Source organism: Alligator sinensis, unplaced genomic scaffold (assembly GCF_000455745.1).
Source record: "Alligator sinensis unplaced genomic scaffold, ASM45574v1 scaffold872_2, whole genome shotgun sequence".
Taxonomy (NCBI): Eukaryota; Metazoa; Chordata; order Crocodylia; family Alligatoridae; genus Alligator; species Alligator sinensis.
In genome coordinates this window covers 2,082,379-2,106,025 of record NW_005842132.1, presented here as the reverse complement: position 1 = coordinate 2,106,025, position 23,647 = coordinate 2,082,379, and the positions used below count along the sequence as shown (strand labels likewise).

General features: G+C 46.4%; 1 protein-coding gene across 1 annotated transcript in view; it reads left to right on the top strand.

Annotated features, from left to right (window-relative positions):
- The window catches only part of LOC102381897 (diphosphoinositol polyphosphate phosphohydrolase 1), a 33,783-nt gene extending 20,385 nt beyond the window's left edge, over window positions 1-13,398 (top strand). The window contains exons 4-5 of the mRNA XM_025205844.1: window positions 63-147; window positions 1,869-13,398. Coding sequence (XP_025061629.1) covers window positions 63-147; window positions 1,869-2,038 — 255 coding nt within the window. The 3' untranslated portion in view covers window positions 2,039-13,398. The remainder of the gene's footprint in view (window positions 1-62; window positions 148-1,868) is intronic.
- The last annotated feature ends 10,249 nt before the right edge of the window (window positions 13,399-23,647 follow it).

Sequence of the window (23,647 nt, the reverse complement as noted above, 5' to 3'; positions counted from 1 at the left end):
GATCTTTTAAGCTATTGTCTGCTTGCAAACTTGGTTATAAACCTGTCCACTTTGCATTTCAGAACCGGGACAGGAAACACAGAACCTATGTTTACGTACTTATTGTCACAGAAGTTTTGGAAGACTGGGAGGATTCTGTCAATATTGGTAAGATCCTTAAACTCTTGCTAGCTACCCTGTAGACATAGCATGCCAGCTGTCCACCCACTTATCTGTGCAGAAAGCTTGGGATCCTTTGTGCAAGTGACTTAGAAAAGTTGAATTGTACTATCTTTTAGTTTGTTTGGAGATGAAAAATATGATTGGGTTTTTGATTCCTCCTTAACATCTCTCGCTAACTTGGAGGCAGCTCTGTGGCTCACATAGAAGGCAGCAACATAATGTTTTGCCAGACTCTTCTTGCTTCTGGCACTGTGAGGTGTGTAAACATCTACATATCTTTTATTAGACCAACTAAATAGTTGGAAAAATTGTTCTTTGCAAGCTTTCAGGTACAAACATCCTTCTTCAGGCAGAGGGAGAGTTTGCAGTTACTTTGTGCTCTCCTGGATGGGATAGACGCCAGTATGTAAGAATGTCACTGACCTGCATTCTTGTACTGGCTTCTATCCCATCCAGGAGAGCATAAAACAAGTGCAAACTCTCCCTCTGCCTGAAGAAGGGTGTTTATGCTCGAAAGCTTGCAAAGAAGAATTTTTCCGACTATTTAGTTGATCTAATAAAAGATATCGGATTTACCCAAAGAACCTTGTCTATGTCCTTAGAGACCAATACAACTACAACCAGTACCTCTGAAACGTCTACATATAACTCACAAGATGAACCCAGAGATGCCAAATGGGGATCCACTATGTCAAAAACATTCTGACCTGTTGTGGTCTTTCTGAGTTTTTTTTTTTTTTTCAGCCAAAGGATGGCTCTATTATTTTTCCATAGTCAATAAACAAATGAAATTCATTTTTAGGTGGAGCGCCACTAACTTAGAAAAGTTATGCCTTGAGTCTGTAAAGCTGCCTGTAAGGTGTGCTTTGAGTCTATAAAGATTGAGAACCACTGTATTAGGCAGTGTAAATGAGGACTTATCCACTGTGGGTTTTTTTTTCTAGTTTTAATGTTAGTATGTCTTGATCATTTATTTCTGAAAATCTGAGCTCCAAATGAAAATGCTTGTCAGTATAATTCCCAAAGGATATTTGTCAGTAGTGCTTAAAACCCCTCCCACATGATTTGGCTTGTGGGCAGGCTGTGTTCAGAAAGCATCCCACTACAAGAATAGGAGATGAATGCTGTAAACTAGAATTTGAGATGCGCTGGCGAATGTGTGGGGACACTTTTATAGCACTTACTCATGCTGTGCTAAGCTCTAGGAAGTATCGTTGCTCTCCTCCTTTTCATGAGCATCTTTCCCTCCCCCCCCCCCCAAAAAAAAGGGGGGGGGAATAGATGGTAGAATTCAAAATGTGCCATGATGAGTTACTTCAAAATAGGTGTTTTTTTGTCTATTTATGTTCTGCACCGAAATCATAGAAAGAGCCCCACGGGTTTTTTTTTGCCTTTTAGTTTTTTAAGAAGGAATGAAAATCAGAATCCAAAACCACTTTCGTTGGATGGTGGATTTGTTACCCTAATGATAGCAATCATTTAGAGGAGGTGTAGGCTTCTTTTACTTTTACAGCTGGTGAGGGATCAGAAGACTAGTAAGACAAGGCTCCTGGCATTTCTGAACTAGCATTGAGCTCCAGGCCCACTTCAGTTTTGCAGCGTGTCCATGTTTGACATTGATAGAGAGCTAGTCAAGAGCAAAAAGCTTAACAAAAAGTCTCTTTAGTAAATGGAGCAAGAAAATTAATTTGTCTCTTTGCCCACAGGAAGGAAAAGGGAATGGTTTAAAATAGAAGATGCCATAAAAGTTCTTCAGTGTCACAAACCAGTACAGGCCTCCTATTTTGAAACCTTGAGGCAAGGCTGCTTGGCAAACAATGGCACCCCCGTCATGACCACGACGTACTCTGAGAGCTCGATGTCCGACATCAGATGACTGAAGATGTCCCTATGAGAGAGAGATTTTGGAAAACAGACTGAAACATGGATTTCCACCCACCCTCCTCCCTCCCTCCCTCCCTTCCTTCCCCTTTCATATTGCCTCCTCTGTCATACAAGGCTTGGGCAGCAGCCTGTGGCAAAGCAAATGTTCAGAGTGTTGCGGTTTAGTGCAAGATGGGGTTGTTTTTGTTTTTTTTTGCTTTTTTGGATATGTATTTTGTAAAATACATTTTGTGCATGAAGTGCCCCTTTCCCATTACACCGCTCCCATGGCCCGGAGAGCGAGGCTGCCAGTCTCGCCTCTGCCTTGTGTTCTGAAGTGTTCCTGTGTGTGTCATTCCCAGCCATAGCCATTTTTCTTTTTCTTTTCTTTTCTTTTCTTTTCTTTTTTTTTTAATTAAAGAAGACTACAAATGTGAGATCAGTCCTTTAAGTCTTAGAGTCTATACTGTAAGGTGCTGTTTCAGACCTTGTATGGTGGTCACTTTCAGCACATGTGTAAACTTTTTTTTCTCTTCTTTTTTTTTTTTTTTAGATGGAGGAATCTAACTTTTTAATTTCGCAGGATTTTTTTTTAAACCTGGGCTGCTTCTGAAAAGGAGGGTTTCGTAATTAATCTGTTTTGCCTTGTTTTGTTGTTGTTGTTTTTTTAAAAGAAAAAAACAATACCTTTTGTGACAGTGCTAGTGGCTGGGCCAGTTTACTCCCCCATAACCCCTTACTCCTACCTGCAATTTTAGTGCAGTGACACCTTGAAGTTGAGGGCAGAGTTTTGATCACCTGCAGACATCCCTGCTGTTCGGTTTCTCCTACAGCTTCAGCCAACATTTCTGCATTGACATGCGCGTGAAACGCAAGGAATTGGTCTTTTACCACCCAGCCAAAAGCAAGCAGCCTCAGATACGCTTCGATAGAAAATGAATTTTCATCCTCTGTGGTAGGAATCAGGGATTCTGAGTGGGGTTACAGTCTAGCAAACTGGAGCATCAATCACCAATGCTGGTCCTGCTGGGTTGGAATTCTTTCCCATCCTGCTGCATTTTGCTGGTGTCTCTTCTTGTCCACATGCCTTACACCGTGCTGAACTGGATATTGTAACTTGTGCTAAAGCATCGGATTGTACTTACTGAGTGTTATTGTACGAACCCTTGGTGGAATGGCTGTTGCGTCCCTGAAAAGAAGTCCTGGGGAAAAAATTCAGGTGTTCAGTCTCTTGTCTGTGGCATTGCAGCACTTAATTGCACCACGGAGCATGCTCAGAAGGTTTAAACTTTCTCCCTCTGATAAAGGTACAACCGGCTCCCAGGCAGCAATGCTAGTGTGGAGTAGTACACCCTTGAATAGTGTAGCTCCCCTAATGCATTGGCACACATCACACTTTTGTTTTAGTTTTGTTTTTCTTGATGTAAATTCCATGCTGTCTTGATTTGCCAACAGTGTTGTCTATTTGGGAAATAAAAATGGAAAGGGTTGGGGCTGGGAGGGGGTGGGATAGGGACAGGTTTGGGAGGGGCATTAGTTAATCCCTGGCTTGGGACAGGAGCTGGTTGCTGCCTTCAGTGACTTCTCCTTTGTCAGAGCAGAGCCAAGATGTGAAATTAAATCTGCAGTACTCTTTTTTTTTTTTATTATTATTTTTTTTATTTTTTTTTTATTTAACACAATTTATTCTAATAAATGCTCAAGACTGTTCAAGAGCTTTCTCTCTTCCCAATAGGGAATTATAATCTAACTATCTGATAGACATGTCCACGGAGCCTGGGATATAATGGAAAGTGATAGCTTTGCTACTTTGGCAAGCAGCTGTTTGATTTGAAACCCCTTTCTGTTCCTTTGCTGGTTCTCCCTGTTTTCATCATGGGGAGAGCAAGGCCAAAAGCAGTGCCAGTGATCAACATGAAAAGCCACATGCAAGAAAAATGCTGAGGCATTAGTCAAGTAGTAGCTTGAAACTGAGCATCTGGAATTGAGCCTAAATTACACCAGTTCAGTTCCCTTTGACTTAGAAACGAATGTACAATCCCCTCTTGGTCTTTGTTGAGCAGCCTAAACCGAACTCTGAAAAAGGGCTTAAAATACTATATCCAGAAATGTACAAGAAAATAAAAGGATCGCTCTTAACCAAGCCGTCAGCGGCACCTAACACAGCCATTTACTGCCTTCAATTGATTTTTGTCTTTCACTGTATAGATGAATATGTTGAAAATGCTTTGCAACAAAACAGCTGGTACTCCCGAAAGGGTAACTGCAGTTTTAATATCAATAGCATGCACATTTTTTTTTTTTGTTTTTAAATCTAAAAAATGTTTTTACAGGGCTGTTAAACTGACACTTTAGGGTAGAATATTGTTAATGACTTGCTAATGGCTTATTTGTTTGGGTCAGAAAAATAAATTGTGCCAAGAAAGTATTTAATGTGGCATGACTTGATGCTGTTAATATAGTTCCATTGAGTGGCTGGTGTTATGCCTTTTTAACTGGAAATAGAAGATTCAGCACCTCAGGTGGAAGTAGTTTTTATTGAACAGCTGTGCACTTAAATCGGGAGCAAGGCTTTTTATGTGTAAATCTCTCTTCCCCTGTTGGCACCGTATATTGAATTCACATCCTCCCCACTGTCTGAGGTTCTGTAATGCCTGAAGTAGCCAGGTGGTATATCCATTTAAGTAATGTTAGCCAAAATTACACCTAATTGGTTTGGGATTGATGATTAAGCTACCTTTTTAGATGCAAACATATCAAATTTTTATAATGGCTCCATAACTCGGGCAGTGGTGGCTAGCACCAACTTGATTACGACAGACTTCCAGCATCACAAAGGCTGGTGCTGCTGAACTGGTATTGGCAGTAGTGGACATTTTTACCAAAAAAGTATGTATTGTCCAGGCTGGCCCTAAGTTTAAAGCTATGATGTCTCTTTCTCCCTCGGTAAATCAAGGCTGGTGCTGATTTAACCATCTGTTACAGATTTGCCCCTTTCTTCTGTGACCTTCAGTACCGTTCCTATCTTGATTTGAGCATGGGTTTTAGCTAGTGTAGACTTAGGAGCCGTCCATAAAATAGAGTGGTGGGAATTTCTTGATTTGGTTTAAAATTTTCTTAAGATTGTAAGGATCTGGAAAGTCCATTGGTAGCTTCTACTTGCATGAAGATTCAGTATGTTTGCCTTACTGTCGTAAAGCAGAATTTTCAGTTGAATAAGTAGCAGATATTCATTGCGTGTAGAGTTCAGCTTGGAGTTGCCAGTGATAGGGTTTTCCTCCATCACCTTTTGAACCTGATGTTCCAATGTGAATAAAGTCAGGTTTTCAACTGGACATCAAGAGGTCACTAACCCAACCATTCCTACTGTTTTGTCAGCTGTACATCTTATTCTATGCATCTGTAAGGAGGGTTCTCTCACTGGGGCTAACGAGCTGAAAGGCTGACCACAGAGGAGGAAGAGTAATTGAGTAGTGAGATGGCGGGTGATGGTTTCTCCCACGCACCCTATTGTAGTGCTCTGCTTGGAAGTGAATAATGATAGAAAAGGAGCACAGAGAAAGAGGTCTTTTCTACACTAGAAAAACTGCATGTATTTTCTGACTGTCAAACACTGATCCAGATCTACCAGTGCTGCCAAAGTTGGGAGTTCTGGTGTGGATGAGCTGCAGCCTGCCAACTGCATTTAAAATGCTGTGAGCCAGACTTTTTAAAGGTACATGTCTAAAAATGGGGGGTGATGGTGGAAAAATCCCACTGGGTGCCTTTCTTTTATCTTTAGGTACCTAAATACCTTTATAATTCTGACCCGGCACTACTTCAGCTTTGCTTAGAGCAGAAATGAAATGCTAAAAGCACCAATGGCGGCCAAAGTTCAGTCTACACCATGGTTCCAATTATAACTCACCCTGGTAAAGCTGAAGCAATTAGCAACAGTAATAAAGGAGATTTAATAGGGAATAGTAATGCCGCCGCGCACATGCCTGCCCCCCCCACCCACCCAGGAGGAGTAAGTTAAGATTTAAGATCTTGGAAATAGTTCTCAAAAAGACAGTTTTGGTACAGTGAACAGTGATTTCAGTGGTATTACTTTTGTTCTCTGATCCCACAGTTTAGAAAGTCTCTGTACATGCAACAATATATAAAATCCATGGGGGTCTTGAAGCAGTTATTGTGAATCTTTTGGTTTTAACTTTGAATGAATTGACATGTGAGGCCTCTTTAGAAGGGCATTTAAAGAGGCAGAACTCAGTATTTGCAGTAAATAAAACTGCATCACCCTGCTAGAAGGAAACTTTTCCTCAGGATTTAATTTTATATACAGGGCAGTCTTTTCTTCTGCCTGTTCTTAAGTAGGTATCTTAGTTTCTTCACCTCTTAGTCATACATTTATTTTTATCCTCACTAATTTAGCAATGCTACTTTAAATCTGACCAACATTTTTTCCTCCTCCTTCTCCCGCTCCCCCCAAAATTGTCCACCACTACATTTTCCTCAAATTTACCAGTTAGAGTGCCCCTATAATAGGCCGTCTTATTAACAATCCTGGTTATTTCAGATCCGCCATAGCATAGATCTAGCAAGTGATCCTTAGAAAAAAACGATTGCCTGCTTTTTGCTTTAATTGATAGATAAAGTAAATTACGTTGTTTCCTACATCTGCAGTTCAGCCTATTTTAAGTGTCCTGAAAACGAACTACTGAAATGTATAGCAAAGTGTGGAGCTCTTACATCAATTGCAAATGATAAGAAATACAAGTGTATGGCAGTGGCTATGAAGTTGATGGTTTTCATGGTAAAAACACTAAATGTGTTACAAGAGATGACTCTGATTAGAAGCATACAGCTGAGTTCTTACTACTTAATTTGGTCGGAGTCATCTGAACATAGCTGGGACCAGGTCCTGCTGTTCTTCAGGGGAGGGAAGAACAGGTGGGTAAGCTGATAGGCTAGGTTCCCCTTGGAGGCGTATAACTGTGCTCAGGTCTTCTATGTGCAGCTTTTCCCTCATCAGCTTTTCAGCCAACCTTTTAGTTCTGAGTATAACCTTTTCAGCAAGGCTGACTGCTCACTGGATGTTGAAGGCCCCATTCATGTAGAGGTTTTGGATGGACTGGGCAAGCTTCACGCAGTTCTGGAGAGCGGTCGCTCGGCTCTACGAGAGCCTGAGCTCTTGCTGGCCTGAGGAGCAAGCATGTTTGGGGTGTTTTGCTTGACACTATGAACCTGGAAGTGTCCGAGGTAAGATCTTATTATTGAATACATATAGATTATGTATTGAATAATTGACTTGGAACGCCGACATTAGAGCGCCTTAAACCTGGGCACGCAAGAGTGCAGATGGTGTCCTTAAGGCTATTCTGTCTAGTGGTCATGCTTTAGTTTGATGTAGCCGTGAGGGTTTGCCTGCTTTAAACTAACAGCAATTCGTGCATTCAGTGAAAATCAGTTATGGCCACTAGCCCTTCTCAAGATTAAAATGCTCAAAGGGTGGAAGAATTTACCTGCTGGATTAAAACAAGGAACTGTACTCAGAGCCTGCGGTGCAGATAGTTTGACTGGTTTTCCTTTTCCACATTTAAATTTATTCACATGATCTGCATTTAGATTCAAAGTGCCCGCTCTAGATTACTGTATGTGAGCATGTTAGTGGTTAGCTGTGTGGATATATGCTGATTATAAGGAAACTGGAAATCTTAGTGCTGTCAGGCCCCAGCGGGTAGTATAACAAGAAACATCAAGAGGAGAATGAAGGAATTTTTCTGTTCCGGTATACAGTACTGCCGAAAATAGAGCTAGTGTCTTCTGACCTCCCCACAAAGCTGGATTGTTCGGTTTGTAGAGCTGAGTTTACTACAGATGTGGGAAATTAATATTGTGAACAGCAGGTGGAGGCTCAGACTTTTTTGTAGTCTTGGCTCTTGGCATCTATGTACAGAGAAACTACTGCTTAATACTGGAAGAGCTGTTTTATCCATGTTTCCATTGCTAGATGGCGTGTATTGTAACTTAAGCCAAAAATTCCCTATAGGAGATCAGAAAACCCTGCTGCTTTCTTCTCTGTGGCAAGACTTTAGGAAACATGGATGTTTTGCATTTGCATCTCTTAAGTGTATTGTCTGGCAAAACATTTGCCTTGGTTAACGTCTACTTTGTAAAATAAGACTGTGGTAAATAATTTAAAACGTAGATTCAAAATGCCTTAATTAGTATAAATTAATAAGACTCAGTGGGACTGATACTGTGACAACTAATAGGCGTGCAGATTATGGAGCAGGGATTCCTACTGAAGATGCCCTGTGCCATGACGTTATAAGCATGGTGTGCAAATGCCACTGTCTCGAAGCTGGGCTATTAATTTAGGAGGTGCATAGCATCACAAGAGCTTCACAACTGCAACGTTTCAAGGTGAAGCTGTAGAAGATATTTATCTCTTGAAATTAGGGAGGATCCTGTAGTAGGTTTGAGGCAGTGTAATCATCTCCTGTAGCAGGAAGACCTAGTCTGGATTTTCTGAAGGTCGGCTGACCTGTTTACACTTAATACCACTAGATAAAGCTGAAGTATTAGGCTAATATTACTGGTGAATTATATTAACCTATAACGTAACTTAATCTAAGAAGAGAGGCTAGACATTTCAGATCTAGTAGCATGATATTTCTTGGCAATTGCATAAAATTTTGGATCTGATAGTGGGAGCAGCTGAAAAATACTATCTCCATCATTGGACCATCATTTTTAATTGCTCCCTAAACTTGTTAGATGAAGACGTGAAGAACAAAACATTTGGGCGCTGGTTGTGGGAAAAGGCCCCATAAATTCCTCCCGGAAAACTTTGGCAACATGCTATTATTTGTCTGAAGAGGGTCTGTTTTTTGAATGTTCTTGTATTTGAACCGTTAATTTATGGATCTGTGGTTTTACTTGAGGGAAGCCCTCACTGAAGTCCATGTAGTTGTGTTTGCAGCTGGAGGGTGGTACATTTTATAGGTGGAAGCTTGTTGCATCCGCTGCTCTTTTCTGTCTGTTTAAAATGGGCACTCTGGGATTTGGCTTCTTCTGTCTTTTATGTGTTTTGTAACTGTAATTTTCACGTGTGCTCTAATGGCAGATACTTGGGGGTGCCCTCCAGTACCTGAAACTATTAAACTCGTGCCAGTGCTGGAATAGGACGACGTGTTACTCGGTTGGGGATTGCACTTCAAAGACCCTTCGCTCCTAGATCAGAAGGAGCTGGTGCAGACACCTGCCCTGAGATGCCCTGTAGAGAGAGTTGCAACCAGTCCTTGGGTAGAAGAAGTCCGACAAAGGGGGAGGTAGGACGTGGGACCCTGGGACAATGAAAACCTTGGGACTGGGAGAAGAGAGGGAAAGCCTCTCGATGAATGTTGCTAATGCCTTTCACTAGCATTTCTGGGTGATTTAGATGATTGTGATCTTGAATCTTCTTTAAGCTGATCATCACCCCAAAGAGCAAAAGCAGTTGGCATTCTCCTGTGTACCACAAAGGCGCCTTTTCAGTCCTGGCTGCACGACTAGGGGCAGTGGTGGCTGGGTGGGGAGTGCAATCCTTGGGCCAGAAAGTCTGGAGACCTTGCTTTTGTTCCCAAGTCTAGCACTGGCATTTTACAAGAGCTGTTGTGCACAGGTTAAACGTTTTCCTCCCCGAAGTACAAGTGCATTTCCTTTTTCTTGCTTTTTATTATTAAAAGGACACTACCTTCCCCCATCTCTTAGGCTAATGTACCTCCTGATTTCTTCATTACTTCTCCCTTTTAAAATGGCGGTACTAAATGCAATGTTCTTATGTGGGTAAAAGATCTGTTCTTGTCTGGAAAGAAATGGGTGATTTCTGATTTTTTTTTTTTTTTTTTTTTTTTTTTTTTTTTTAATATAAGTGCTATTTTGTGCGCGTGTGTTTGGGGGGGTCGGGGGGCGGGAGGGGGTCAGTACTGTGCTGTTTTTACCTTCCCTGAATGGAAATCCATAGCTGGCAGTAATTCAAAACAGTGCCACGGTAGGCAGTGAAGGAAAGACAATTTGATTTGGATGCTGTCAGTTTTGTCCCATCCACCCCAGAAAAATGACCGGTTTGCTGACAACAGTTGATAGCAATTGGTGCTGGAAAATGTCTAATATAAACACAAGATTTGTCACATGCAATCTGGCTGCCTGCCCCGCATCTCAGTCGAGCGTTCTGTAGCTATACTGCAAATCGCACTGGCAAGGAAAGGCTTGCAGCATCGGTTCAGTAGGACCTGCAAGTCCATTCCTTAATGCAAATAGGGCTTAAGGAAACCGTTCTCTTCCTGCGAGGTGGATCTGGTTAGGGTCGTTTCTCCATGCATGGCAGCAGGCCTCCGTGATTGCTGTCAACGGGACTTGGAAGTCCCGAACAAAATGTTCCCATCTGCATGCATGAAAAGAGAGGGAAATGCTCTTGTGCGGGGCTTCGGTGTGTGGAGTAGAGGAGGAAATCTGTTGTCATTTCAGGAACTCGAGAGCAATTTTAGCACTTAAGTGATGGGCAAGTTTAAAGCCTGAATCTCTCGTGTTCAGCTCATGTCAAATAGAGCAGAGGAAGTTCCAGCAGATTAGTACCTTTTCTGTGTCGTGCTGTCGCCAGCCCGGTCCTTTGTTCAAGGATACCCGTTGTCTGTCATCCTACAGAGACTTTCAAACTAACGCTGGGCAGGCAAGTGTGCTTGAACAATACCTCTGCATAAAACTACTGAGTGGAGCTCTGAACCCCACCTGCGGTTGCTGATCTTGGAAAGACCTTCCTTTCCTCTCACAGCATCACCTCCTGCATATGAAGGATTGGGACCCTGGACATGCTACTTCCTAGGGCCCTGCTCATTTCAACCTCCTGCAGCTCCTTTAGCTGCCTGCATCCCTACTCCCTCACCTCCTTACAATTTGTCTTTGCGAGGAGTTTTCCATTCTTCTGATGGAAGGGAGCACATAAATTGTCACCTAATCAAGGAAGGGGGAATAGGCAGGCTGAAAGGAGAATGCTTTAGCTGGATTTAAGATGCATTTAAGTGTTTTTTTTATTCCCGTGAAAAAGACCGCCCCCCCTTTCTGGCATTAGCTATTAGTCTCATGTGAAAACATAATTTTTGGCAGTGTAGAATGGTGCTAGTTATTTTCTCTGAAATAGATCTGGGATTTCCACCTGCATTTTCTAAGCATCCTGTATCCAGCAGCATAGTTTCGATTCTGTAAAAGAACCCAAATCCGCACTTTCCACCCTGCTTTCTCTCTTCTCACAGAAACACTATGCTGAGGAAATCTACTGGCACACCCCAGCTTAACGAACTGAATCCCAGATCTGATCAAAACTCTCAGACTGTCTATAAAAAAGAAATAGCTGGTGTCCTTTGCAGTAAAACAGCACAAGTTTGGCTTCAGTGAGCCCCGATGAGGCATAATTGTCTTGGACTTTGTTGTCATTCCTTATCTAACCAAGACGCCTCCAAGACCAAAACGTTTGGGGAATTCTGACTATGACAGCTGTTGGGTTTTATTCACTTGTGTCTGTACGTGGCTCTACCTGAGATGGAGCATTTGAATTTATCCGAACGACCAAGGACGTGACTTTGTGAGATCGGTCCAGGTCCCACCCATCGCTTACCTCTTCTGGTTACTTCTGCAGCTGGCAGAATCAGCTGAAACTGCCAAACCAAGCTGTCCTTCTGGGAGATGTTTTTTTGAACATCCCAGATGCATTGAGTCACTTAAAATGTACAGAACTGGGAGGCTGGCATATAAATGCTATATCTGTGTGTGGTTGGTAATGCCCTGTGTATTGTAAGCTCCACTTATTCCCGCTAATGCTGAGAATGGATGTTTTTGATCGGAAAAATCAATGTTGACTCTCATGCTACTGCTGTCTGCTAATTCAGTTTTCAAATGGAAACATCAGACGAGTTTTTGTTATGCCAGTTTTCCCTCCCCCCCACCAAGCAAGCCAGGTTGTCAGAATTAAAATAAGACTGGGATTTTAGGAGTTTGATATCCAGCTCTTGATGATTTTTTTTTTTTTTTTAAATAAAATTTGGACATTGAATGCCTTTTAAGATTCCTTTTCTGGTTACAGCATGTACTCTTAACCCACCACATGGTGTCACGCTCCTTTTAATAAAATGGACCTTTTTGGTAATATTACAAGTTGGAATAATTATTTAAGGAATATGAAAATGGCAAAGAAGTTCCTGAAAGCGTTGGCGAGAAGTAGCTATGACAGTCCTGGAAATATGTTAGAGGCAAGAGTTTTTGTGTGTGATACCTTTTATTGGACGAACTGCTTGATTGGGGTAGATTTAGACGCACTTGAGTATCGCTATACCTTTCATCAGGTTTCTGGGGGAGAGGCAGGCACAGCAGAGCTAAATAGTAGATGGACCAAAGGCTTGTGTTAAACATATGTTAAAAAAAAAAAAAAAGAAGTGTCCGTCGTGTCCCCCCCACCGCCAAGCAAAACCCCCCAAAAACAAAAAGCAACCCAAATAAAACATAGGATTTAAAAAACTATCAGGTAGCCAACAGATGAGAGATGCAGTAACAAACCAGTGAGTAGACTTAACCTGTCTTTATTTCCATGTGGAGCTTTCCACAATCCTTTCAGCCCTGCTGTACCTGCTGCTCTCCCAGAGGCTCAAGGAAGGTACCTTCATACTGAAAAGCTTGTCTAAATCTATCCTAACCATGCGGCTGGTCTTAAAAGAGCTTTTTGTGGGTGATATCTTTTGCCAAAAATGTTTCTGAAATTTGATTTCCCCCAAGTGTCCCCATTTTACCAACTTGGACTTGTCCTTGGTTTTGCAACTTTTTTTTTTTTTGGTAAAATCTACTCAAAACACACTTTTTTTCTTTCAAGGGTCAGACCTTTAGGACAAGCCTAGGGATAACAGAGATGCGTATTCTCTTCTGCCCCTGTTAAGTCTAGGCTGGCCGGTTCATTGGGTATCTGGATACGTTTGAGATGTATTCTTTTGATATGTTCAGAAACTAATAACTCTTTTTGATCTAGATTCAGCTACGATATCATCACTAAACTCCCAATCCCACTTTTTAAATAAATCTTTGTCTATTTTGAGCCCCGTCACCAACTGATGTAATTCAGCATAGCTTCCTCAGAAGTGCGGGGAGCTTTGCTGAACTATACCAGCTGCCAGCTGGGCCCATTACATCAGAGTGCAGTTCCTTTCTTTTTTTTCTTTCTTTTTTTTCTTTTAAAAAGTTTCCTCTCGGAGTTGTGTAAGAAGGGGAGGGCTTCGCTGTCTTTCTAAAATTGGTGAATGCAAGTTTGACAAGAGTGTAGGTTGTAATCTAGTGCCAACCAATAAACACACCAGTATTTCACACGCAGTGCTGCTTATTGTGTGGTCTCTCTCTTCTTCCTGCTATTGTTCCCCGAACATGTAAGCTTCCACCATACCTGGGATGGATGGAAGAGCATCTCCTGCGTGAAGGGCCGAGCCTCTGAATCTGCTTGGTAAGTCCAGGGGCAGGGGAGGGGAGGAGGGGGGAGTCATTCTGCAGCAGTACCCATTGCAAATATAAAGTGCAATAGTTATTACAGAATAGGTTGCAGTTACTCTTGAATAAGATGGTTTGAAGTGGGAGTTAATCCACAAATAACTGTTAGTGTCAATTTTCCCCTTGAGGACAAAGCCCACGTTACAGCTTTGTAATTGGCACATCCTCACGTCCCAAATAATATTTTTCTGCTTCCTGCTGTCGCTTAGAAGGCTCATTTTGAATGAATTTGGGAATAACACCACAAACCATAATCCAGCTTCTGCCTCCTCACATGCTTGTCCTGTTTTTAGCTTTCCTGGTATTGTTGGAGATTGTACTGCAGTAGCACTTGGGTCTCAGGCATGAAGTAGGATTCCAGTGGTCTAAGCACAGTACAAAATGGCCTTTATTCAGCCCTTAATTAGGAAGGGGCAAAGAGCAAATGAATAAGACGGGACAGACAACCTACCAGCCGCAGAAAAGTGCTATTTAATGCATTTCTTCCTAATGTCTTTAGGGTTTAAAAAAAAAAGGCAGAAAAGAAGTGTCAGTTGAAGGTGATACTTTTCTCTGCAACCCAGATCTTACATTTACAAGGTTCACTTTTAAAGCAAAAAATGTTACTGGTTTGTAAGGCTGGTATAAAATGTCTTTTCTTTGCCTCTTTTTGATGCCTGGATCTAGACATTAAACATCAGCTGATCAGGCTGAGATGAACTTGACAGAGGCACTGAAGGTTTCCCCAGTCTTGCGTTGGGTTCATCCCCAGTGTTTAATTATGCAAAGTTGCAGTGAGGCAGCAGGTGGTGAATACCTTAAGCAGCCTAAACTAGGTCCCCAGAATACATTACTCCAAACTGGAGATGAATTGAACTGTTGCGGCCAACCTAGTCACCATCTCAGTGAGGTATTGATTTAGATTGAATGTCATTTCTTACCTGAAGGAGCAGACTTCCACCAGCAGAGCACCCTCTTGTAAACTCAGGGTGCACCGTTGGATCAGTTGTGGCCCACATGTATCAGTACCTATTTCAGCCGCTGGCACCTGAGCTGCACGTTATATATAATCGAGGAAATATGGCAACAGCTGTTTCTGCTGCTTCAGCCTCTGCCAGGGGAAACCACAAGTAAGGCTACATGTGCATTGCATGCAGGGCTCCTTCCCCAGCCTCTGGCTGTGGATGCTTTCCCCACACCCCACCCCAGGGCTCCCAAGGAAAGATCTTCATTCTGCCGTTCAAAAATAAGGTGAATACTTTTATTTGGGGGCCTGTTGCATGTGAGGAAATATGGTACAATTTGACCCGCAGAGATTGCTGCTTTCCGTGTAACGGACTGTACTGGAGCCTGTTCAGCTTAGGAGATCGCACAGCTTTATGCTTCGGTGTAGTGCGACAACTTGTCTTCCTTGGAAAGTTGTTTGCTGATCCAAAAGGGCCACCTTCATTTCCACTAGAGATCTGGGCTCTGGAGGTCTGTCTAGAAGTATCTGTTACTGACGGTCTGCTTTTTGGCTGCTTCTTTTCCCCTGCCTCCTTTTAAGGCAGTGCAGCTAATCCTCTGCTTCCTCTCATTAGAGCTGTTAGGTTCTTACCTGCAATCTCACTGTGGCAGAGAGCAAGGAGCCGAGAGCTCGCTCAGCAGTCTGCTGAGAGGCTGGTTTGAAATGGTTAGAGAAAAGTAATCACGTCTGACCGTCCGTTTCCTAGTGCCAAAGCGCTCTTGAGGAGGGATATACATGTTACAGAAGAGATCCATTTCACTCAATATATGCAAGTACTGTATGCGGCTGGATAAAAATAACCAGAGTGCTGCTTACCCCTGTCTGGCTAAGTCTGTTGCATTGATAAATGAATTTTTAACCTTTTTGCCTTTGATCACACTTCTTGCATAAATGTTTTGCAAGCCTCCTCCTGAAGGCATTGTTTTAAAACGCAGGAAAAATAAAGGCTTAAAGTAGCTGAAGGCAGGGCAAGTGTGATTTGCGTGTGTAACTAGATCCCATTAATAGGGGGGGAGGGGGCATGGGAATCTCATCTGCGATGTTCCTTCTTTCCCTGGGGTCAGGCCTTATAGATAACATGCTAGGGTTTCCCCATCTCAGGTTGCGTCTATGCCTCGTAACAGTGAGCAGGCATGAAAAGCCCTGCTGGGCCTGATGTGCCCATACTGAACAACACGATGCCAGATCAGGGCCCGGCTATCACCTCGCAGACGGTGTTTGTGTAATGCCCTTCATTTGAGAACCTCCTGAAGCGCCTTCCAAATATGAGCTCTCCGTCACCAGCAAGGCATTTGCGCCTGCGTACAGCAGCAGCCGTTCGGTTACTGCGACGCTGACGGTCCGCTGCGGTCAAGGCTCACGAAGGGTGATTGCATGTTCTAAAACCGGCGCTTGACTCCAATCTTCTCGTCTGGAGTTGGACTTCACCAGGCGGTCGGGCAGCAAAAGTGCTCTGCACTTGGCATGGCAAGCAAAGGCTTCCCTCAGTACAGCACAGGGGAGAAAATCCATCACAAAAATGAGCCGTTTTAACTCACTTTGCCCACAGCAGAGGCTCAAGCTAGTTCTAATGCCCCTCAGCATGGCCTGTTGCTCAGGAGTTACCTCGGCTAGTGCATGCCCCTCCTGCCCCTTTAGGGTGGAGACATCCTCCAGGGGTAAGTTAGGCAAGTAGCTAGAGTCCAAAGTCTGAATGTGCCTTGCTGAAACAGGCCCTGTCAGAACAGGAGCAAGGAGCTCCAAGCGTGGTCAAGTTCGGTCCACAGCACTGGCTGGCAAGCGTTGACACAGCGCTGGAGAGAGATGCACACATCGACCGAAACAAATAGGTCCTAGAGCTCAGCTTTATTGTTCAGTTTGGATGAGCAGTGTTGTGCAGTTGGGAACATCTGAAGACAAAGCAACCACTTCACACCTCAGGGGCGCCTCTGCCTCTGGCCCAGTTTGGGAGAAGAGCTCTGCAACTTCCTTGAGTTGGCCCTCCCTACCCCACATGCACATCAGCTTCTTATAGCCCAGTCATGCCCTTGGCTTCTCCAAGCTTACTGCGGTTGTGGTCTTCCTCGGGGAAGAAGAACGCAGATGTACAGGTGGAGTCCGAGGCAACTGAGGAGGGTCTGTTTGTGGGGATGTGGGAATAATAAAGGGAATAGATGGAGAGCTGCAGCAGGGGTAGGGGAAGCTGATCAACTGAAGACATGGGGCATTCTGGGGTGGTTGCTGGAGAACACAACTGAAGCCATCCTCAGGGCCATGTCCTTTTTCTGGTCCCCTTCCTGCCCGATCCTTAGTGTATGGCAGGGTGCCATGGTGGGAGAAGCACAGATCTTAGCTTTGCATTTCCCCTGGGTTTCCAAGGCTTCAGTTTAGCTGCTTCCCCATCCTGTGTAAGGGCACAAGACTGGCTCTGTATCAGTGAGGAGCTGAGGCAATTGAATCTGTCTTCTGGGCTGCAGCCATTGGTGAGAGGGGAATACATTCCCTCTCCCTTTGCTAGAGGACTCTGGGTGTGTCTCCATGTGCATTAATGTGTTTTTGTAATGTTCATTAAATTAGTACCACCGATGTGAGGTACTAAATTAATGCATGTTAGGCTGCCCTATTGCACAGTAGCACAAGCACACGCTTTTTAGGTGATGCTTAACTCACAGTAGCCTATTTTACTGCGCATTAGCGTAATAGCATGGTTTTTATGTGCTACTTTAATGTGCAGTAAAGTAGGTTACTGTGCATTCAAGTGCACATGTAGATGCTCCCTCTGGCTCCATATGCATTTCAGAATATCTCGTTTCCTGGCTGGTAGACAGAAGTGGTACAAGGTGCATTATGAAAGGCTCAATATCTACCTTTAATTCTAGTGTGAACTTCCCTCCCTGTGCTGAAGAGCAGGCATAACTGTGAGGAGCTGACTGGAGGCCGTGGAATCCCTCGCAGTTAGGTGACCTTATAGTCCTACTCGCAGGCCTCAAAATGGAGCTATGCCAATGTGTGCCAATCTGCTTTATTGCAATCAGGAGATCATCTCCCCTTACGGAGCTGGCCCGTCTCATGTGCCAATGTCAGTCTATTCATGCCTTTGCAATGGAACAAGAGATCCGTGTCTGAGTCGCAGGGGCAGGGAGGTCCACTCCACCCGCTGATCCTCACTCGCTGGCTTTGATCTGGTCCTCTCTGATCCACTCTGCCGCCTTTATGTGGAACCAAATTGCAAGTGCCCTCTGGCTGAGGAAAGGGAGTCAGGAAACTGAGGGCTCGTGTACTTATCTGCACATCAAATATGCCCCATCCTTTACAAGTAAAACCCTTTTTGCCAGCCTTGGACATCTCCCTTTGGGTGTCATGATGCATTTGTCCTCGGAAGCAATGATTAAGGACCCCAAAATACGGAGCGCTGCTGTAAAGATTTAGGTCAAAAGTTGGCCTTTGGACCTCGACTTGTAAGTCCAGGTGGCCCATGAGCCAGATGATATTCAGCTTGCTTTCCCATAGTTTATTGGCTCAGCGCAGTGAACAGGAGGAAAAAGAGCCAGATAGGGATGATCCTGTCTCGGGCATGGTTAGATGACGTCTGGAGGTCCTTCCTAATCCTACTGTTCTATGATTCTGAGTCGCACGCTAGTTCCCGTTGTGATCCTAGATTTCCAAGAGCCACATACCCGAGATGCTAAGCTCTCTGCAAACCAGGCTGCTGGTGTTTAGCTGCTTAGACAAGCTTTAGCTTGTCAGCCAGCAGGTACTGGGATCTGCTTTAGGAAAGGTGACAGACCACGCTCTACCAGATCCTTCCTTGCCCCTCTACTGACTTGAGTTACTAAGAGTCATTGTGCTCCTGCTCTGGTTATCATCCCACGTTCCTCTGAGGATGGGACAGACCCTTCTGATAGCTAAGCACGAAGCTTTTCACCACATAGGGCTGGCTGGGAGGCTGTGACACTGCATTTGAATGCATCTGGGGCAGCAGTCAGCTGCCCTCTAAGCCAGCACGCAGTCCAGTTAGGGCGGCATGCAAGGTTCACGGGCTGATGTCGGTGCTGCAGCCTCTGCTAGGAGAAGGGGCTTGCTGTGAGCCAGTAGCACGAGCTTGGTAGCTTCATTTGCAGTTCTGGGCAAGGCCCATAGAGCAGGTGTTCAGCCCCTTGGTGCAGGGTGATGCTGACAATCCTCTTCTGCCACCCCCCATTTCCAGAGATACTAGATTGGAGGCATTCACTGTTAAATAAGCTTTCAATGCCTAAATATCTATGTAGGATCCTGCATAGCCCTCTTGCTGCAACAGCTTGGCCCCTAACCAGCTTGCAAGCAGATTATTAGTGGGAGCCTCCCTTGCTGCTGAATTGCCGGGAGCTGAAATCAGAGGCAGGACTTTCTTGGGGATAGTCCACCCCACGGACTTGGGGTCTAGCATGGTGTCAGGATGCTGGGCAAGGCCTCTTTTCTCTGAGCTGATGTCTGGGCTCTCAGGCTGTAGCTGCTGCTCCCTCGCAGAAGCTGCACAGTGGTTTGGATTCCCACTGAGCTCACGGAAAGGGCAGGCTACTTGCCCCAGAGACGTGATTGCAGGAGAGGGGAGCTGTCCATGAGAGTACTTGCAGGCTTCAAGCCAGCATGGCGGGGCGAAGAGTGCTGTGCTGCTCTAAGAGGCTGTGTCAAGGGGGAAGAGAGCTGCTTTCATGCCCGAGCACTGGTGCAATGGAAGAGCAAGCCCGTGCCAGCACAGAGCTGCCAGATGAATTAGTCACAAGTGCCCTTCAGAGATTAGCTGGAGAGGGCAGTTGAGTGCTCAGCGCCCTGCCTTTGACTTGCCTCTTCTCTCTGCTGCTACAAGTTCAACCCCCAGTTGCATTTATTGCCTCAGCCTCTCTTCACAGGGCAATGAACTGATTTGCAGGGAGTTTGTTGCCAGCAGGAAAGAGCCCTTCAATCCTGAGGTCTCGCGCAGGCATTAAATCCTCCCCGGGACACTGGTCAGAGCCTGTCCAAAGTGTTTAGCCTGGACCAAGCCATTCTGCAGAGTACCCCATGGACATGCAGGCGGGGCTGCAGTTTGCAAAGCAATCTGGGGGCCACCAGGTAACCAAGTACATTCCCCTTTCATGTCGGGCAAGGGCAGCTCCACTGAAGAACGAGTTAGCTGAAAACGCAGCACTACCCCTAAGCTGGAGACCTCCACGCTAGGCTGGTCAGGGGTAATGGAGATGAGACAGTGGCAAAAGCAGAGGTGCTATGACTTGTACTAGCAGAAAATCGCTGGGGCTGTTTGTTCTAGCCCTGGGAGCACCCAGTCTGAAGCTTATGTCAAACACAGGGGCTGCTGGTCCTCCTCAATACAGAAGATGCCTCCAAGCCGCAGCCCTCTTTACCCAGACCTTAGCCCAGAAGGGCCCACTTCCTTCCTAGCAGCTGCAACAGCTCTTTTTGCCACCAGGTGCCGCTCAGCGTGCACGGGTCTCCTTCCATCCCTGTCTCTCTAAGGAACTTTCCTAGAAATTGCTGATTTTATTTTTAGCCGCTCTTTGGAAATGCTTGCATGGGAGGGGAATTAATACCCGGCTGCTTTGTGTTCCCTTCTGGGCAGCATTTCTCATGCAGCAAGCAGAGATCAGGGAGGCGTGCGGCAAGGAGGAGGCATAAATAGTGCATCTTGATAACGTTCCTGTCCTGCCTTTGGTTGGCTGGGATTTGGGAAGGGGCCTAAAGGATTTCAGTAGCCAGCTTCCAGCAAGTGTCTGTGAGAGATGAGCACTGGGCTCCCTTGCCTTGTATCCCCTTCTCACACTTGGCTCAGAGTCGCTCATGTGCCAGATAATTTTCCATTGGAAAATTGTGCCCCCTCCTGCCCCCTCCTGTCTTCAATACAGCTCTGCCACTGTGAATGCTTGGAGAAGAGGGATAATCTGTGCTTCTGCAGAGTCCAGCCAGCCAAGCCTCATGGGCCTTCAATGTTCCCATCTCCACCCCAAGAGTTTAGGAAGGGAAATAGGTTGAGGTTGAGTAGAAGTTGTTTACATCAGCTGGGACTTGTGGACACTGGTTTTTGGATGCCCAGGTTGCAATAGGGAGGATCAGCCCTTTTTGCGATGCTGAACGTGTACAATTCCAGCTGCCTTCCCTTGTCAAGGGCCACGGACCTTTCTACCCACTTAGAGCACCCGACACCCGGGTCCTGGTTCTGGGTGCAGCCCCTGGCTTCTGTGACAGCAGCACTACCCACCGCCAGCCCTTTGTCTGAAACCAGCAGTGTGTCCCGACAGAGGCACTGGGGAACCAGTCGTGCTATGGGTGGAGACTGTGCCTGAGCTGGGCACAGTCAGCTCATCATGCCCCAAGCAGGTGCCTTCAAATTGCATTCCCCTGGTAGGTGACCGAAGACGAGGACATGGGGTATGAAACTGGTGCGTACCGCTAGGAGACGGGGGTGTTGTTGTCTTGTTGCACGACAGAATCCAGGATTCCCAGGTCCTATTTCCAGCTCTGTGCAGTGCTGTGGCCTAGTGGCTACAGCCTTGCCCTGGCAGGCAGGGCTCCTGCATCCTGATCCTGCCTGAGTGACCATAAGCAAGTCGCTTTGACTCCTTCTGTGCCTCAGTTTCCCTGGCTCAGACAAACAGGGCTGGAGAACTGGGCCAGAGGGAGCAGGCCTCTTGTGGACTAAAATCAAGTGTAATGGCTGCACTGGTCTGAAACCTGAGCTGAAAATACAATTAAAATAGCGCTGTGTAGTGGAAGGTGCATCCATGTCTGCTCGTGGACAGGACTCCCTACAAGAGCCTCATAGTTAGCTTTCCACTGGCCAGCTTCCAGCGGGAGGATCTCAGCCACATGCCGATTTTATGGAAATGGGAGGTTCTTCCCTAGCTTGCTCCTGCGGCCATATGGCTGAGGGCAAGCGAAACGTGGGCATCTGAACCCCAAGCGTCCAGGCTTGGGCCTGCGTGTAGGATGTCTGCCAAAGGATTTGGAAGTATCTGAAGCTCCAGTGGAGGATACTTGCTGGTAGCAGGGCCACTTATGGTTCTTGAATGATTCGGAGTTGACCTGGAACACAAAAAACATTCCCCAAAAAATAAAAATGTGGGAGCCTCCCATGGGAGAGGCCCAAGCATCTCAGTACATCTGCTCTGCTGCTGGGCAAGGCACGCAGGAAGGAGAGGCCAGGTGAGAGCTGGCTTGTCTTCAGCTCCAAGCGCAGCAGGCAGATGACCCGCGCGCCTCTCTTGTGCCTCCGCACTCAGCTTCCCCAGCTCAACGCTGAGCTTTCCCCCCTGCCTTCCCTCTCTGCTGGGGCTTTATGCCACCTTCACCCCCAAGGCGTCCGTCCTGAGGCAATGGCTGAGGGGTGGGGGTGGTTGTAGAGGTCAGGTCTATTCAGGTTAGAAAAGAGCTGCTTGAGGGGGGACGTGATCAGGTGACGAGAAAGTGAATAGGGGTTTGTTATCAACTCTCTCAAAACAAGAGCTAGGTCACAAAGTGAAACTAGTAGGTGGCGAGTTTAAAACTAGCAAGAAGAAGTTCCTTTTCACGCCACCTGTTGTTAAAGCCTGAACTCGTTGCTACCGGATGTGGTGGAAGCTGACAGCTGAGCCAGACTCAAAAAGGGATTAGATGACTTCTTGAGCATGGGAGCGAGGGCCACGGCCTCTGAATCCTAGACCTTGAAGGCTGCAAGGGAGAGAGGAGCAGTGGGGGAAAATCCCAAGTCAGACCCAGTTCACTTTCCCCTTCTGCAGCCGCTCTCTGCCCCTGTGTGACAGGAGGCTGGGCAAGGCGCGCTTAGGGTCTGACTCAGGAAATGGCAGTTCTGGTGTTCGTGTGGGTCTGGCCCTCGCCCTGGCCTGCAGCCTGTGCTCCAGCAGGTGCAGTCCCTGCTTCTGAGGATGTGCTAATCAACCCTGAGATCAAGCACAGCCCAGTGGGGCACAGTGGCCGCGGTCTGCAGCTGCCTCTGGAGCTCTGTGCAGCACCTGCACTGCCAAAGCTGTGGATGCCTTAGCGTCTGGGAGCCAAGATTTGGCAGCAAAGCTCTGTGCTGGGTGGCCCTGGGGCCTGCTGTTTGGGTGGGGGGAGGACCTGAGTGAGGAGTCAGCGTGGGGCTGCAGGTGCCTCCCCTGCCCTCCTGCCCAGCCTATCCCACAACCCAAGGGGTCCTTCTCCAAGGCAGGAGAGTGGGGTGACCCCCTATCCAGTGCATGGCATGCACCTGGTCCGGCTGCATCAGTGCCCTCCCTGCTGGGCACCAGAGCCACTCTGCCCTGCTGCAGCTCAGCACCTGGAGCCAGGTAGTGCCCTGATCATGGGGAGTGCAAAGGGCATTGGCTCATGGAGGACTTGTTGCCCCCTGCCCTTGCTTGGCCTCTTGGGGGGCCGGGGGGGAGCAGGACCTGCGTGGCTCCACTGCCCTCTCCAGCCCCAGGGACCCTGTGGCTCCTCTCTGGGCTTAGGGCAGCTTGCAGGAGCCTGCCCTGGCCCCAGAGCCTTCCCTGAGCCAAGCTCTCAATGGTCTCTCTTGCCCCCACAGCCAGGCAGAGCCGGTTACTGGGTTGTCTTAGTCCTTGGCACACCTGGCTGGGGTGGGGTAAGGATCTGCAAGACCTCTTCCATGCCCAGCCCTTCCCTGCTGCCCCTGTGCGCTGAGGCTTGGAACCTCTCCCCTGCTGCGTGGCAGCTGGGGCTGTCCTGGCAGAGGAGGGGAGGGAGGGAGGGGGTGACCCAGGGGCTGTCTCAGCACTGCGAGGGCCCAGAGCTATCCCTCTGCGGTGGTGGTTTGTCAGCTACTACAGAGCAGGGGCCTGGAAATGAACCTCTTTATGGGGTCCATTGGAGACCCTGTGCTGTATGCTTTGGCTACAGACGGGCAACAGAAGAGTTGTCCTGTGCTGCATATCTGTGGGATGGGCTTTTCCTGGCCTCCCGCAAACCATCAGCTCATGCCCTCAGTCACCTTTTGCTTAGCCACAGCATGGGTGTGCCAGGCTGAGGTTTGGTGCGCCAGGAGATTGCCATGAACAGCCAGAGCAGCTGCCATCCAGGGGCCTCAAATCTAGGTCTAAAGGAGAGGCCACTGCCAGCCCCCTCCATAGCTGAATCAAAGCCACA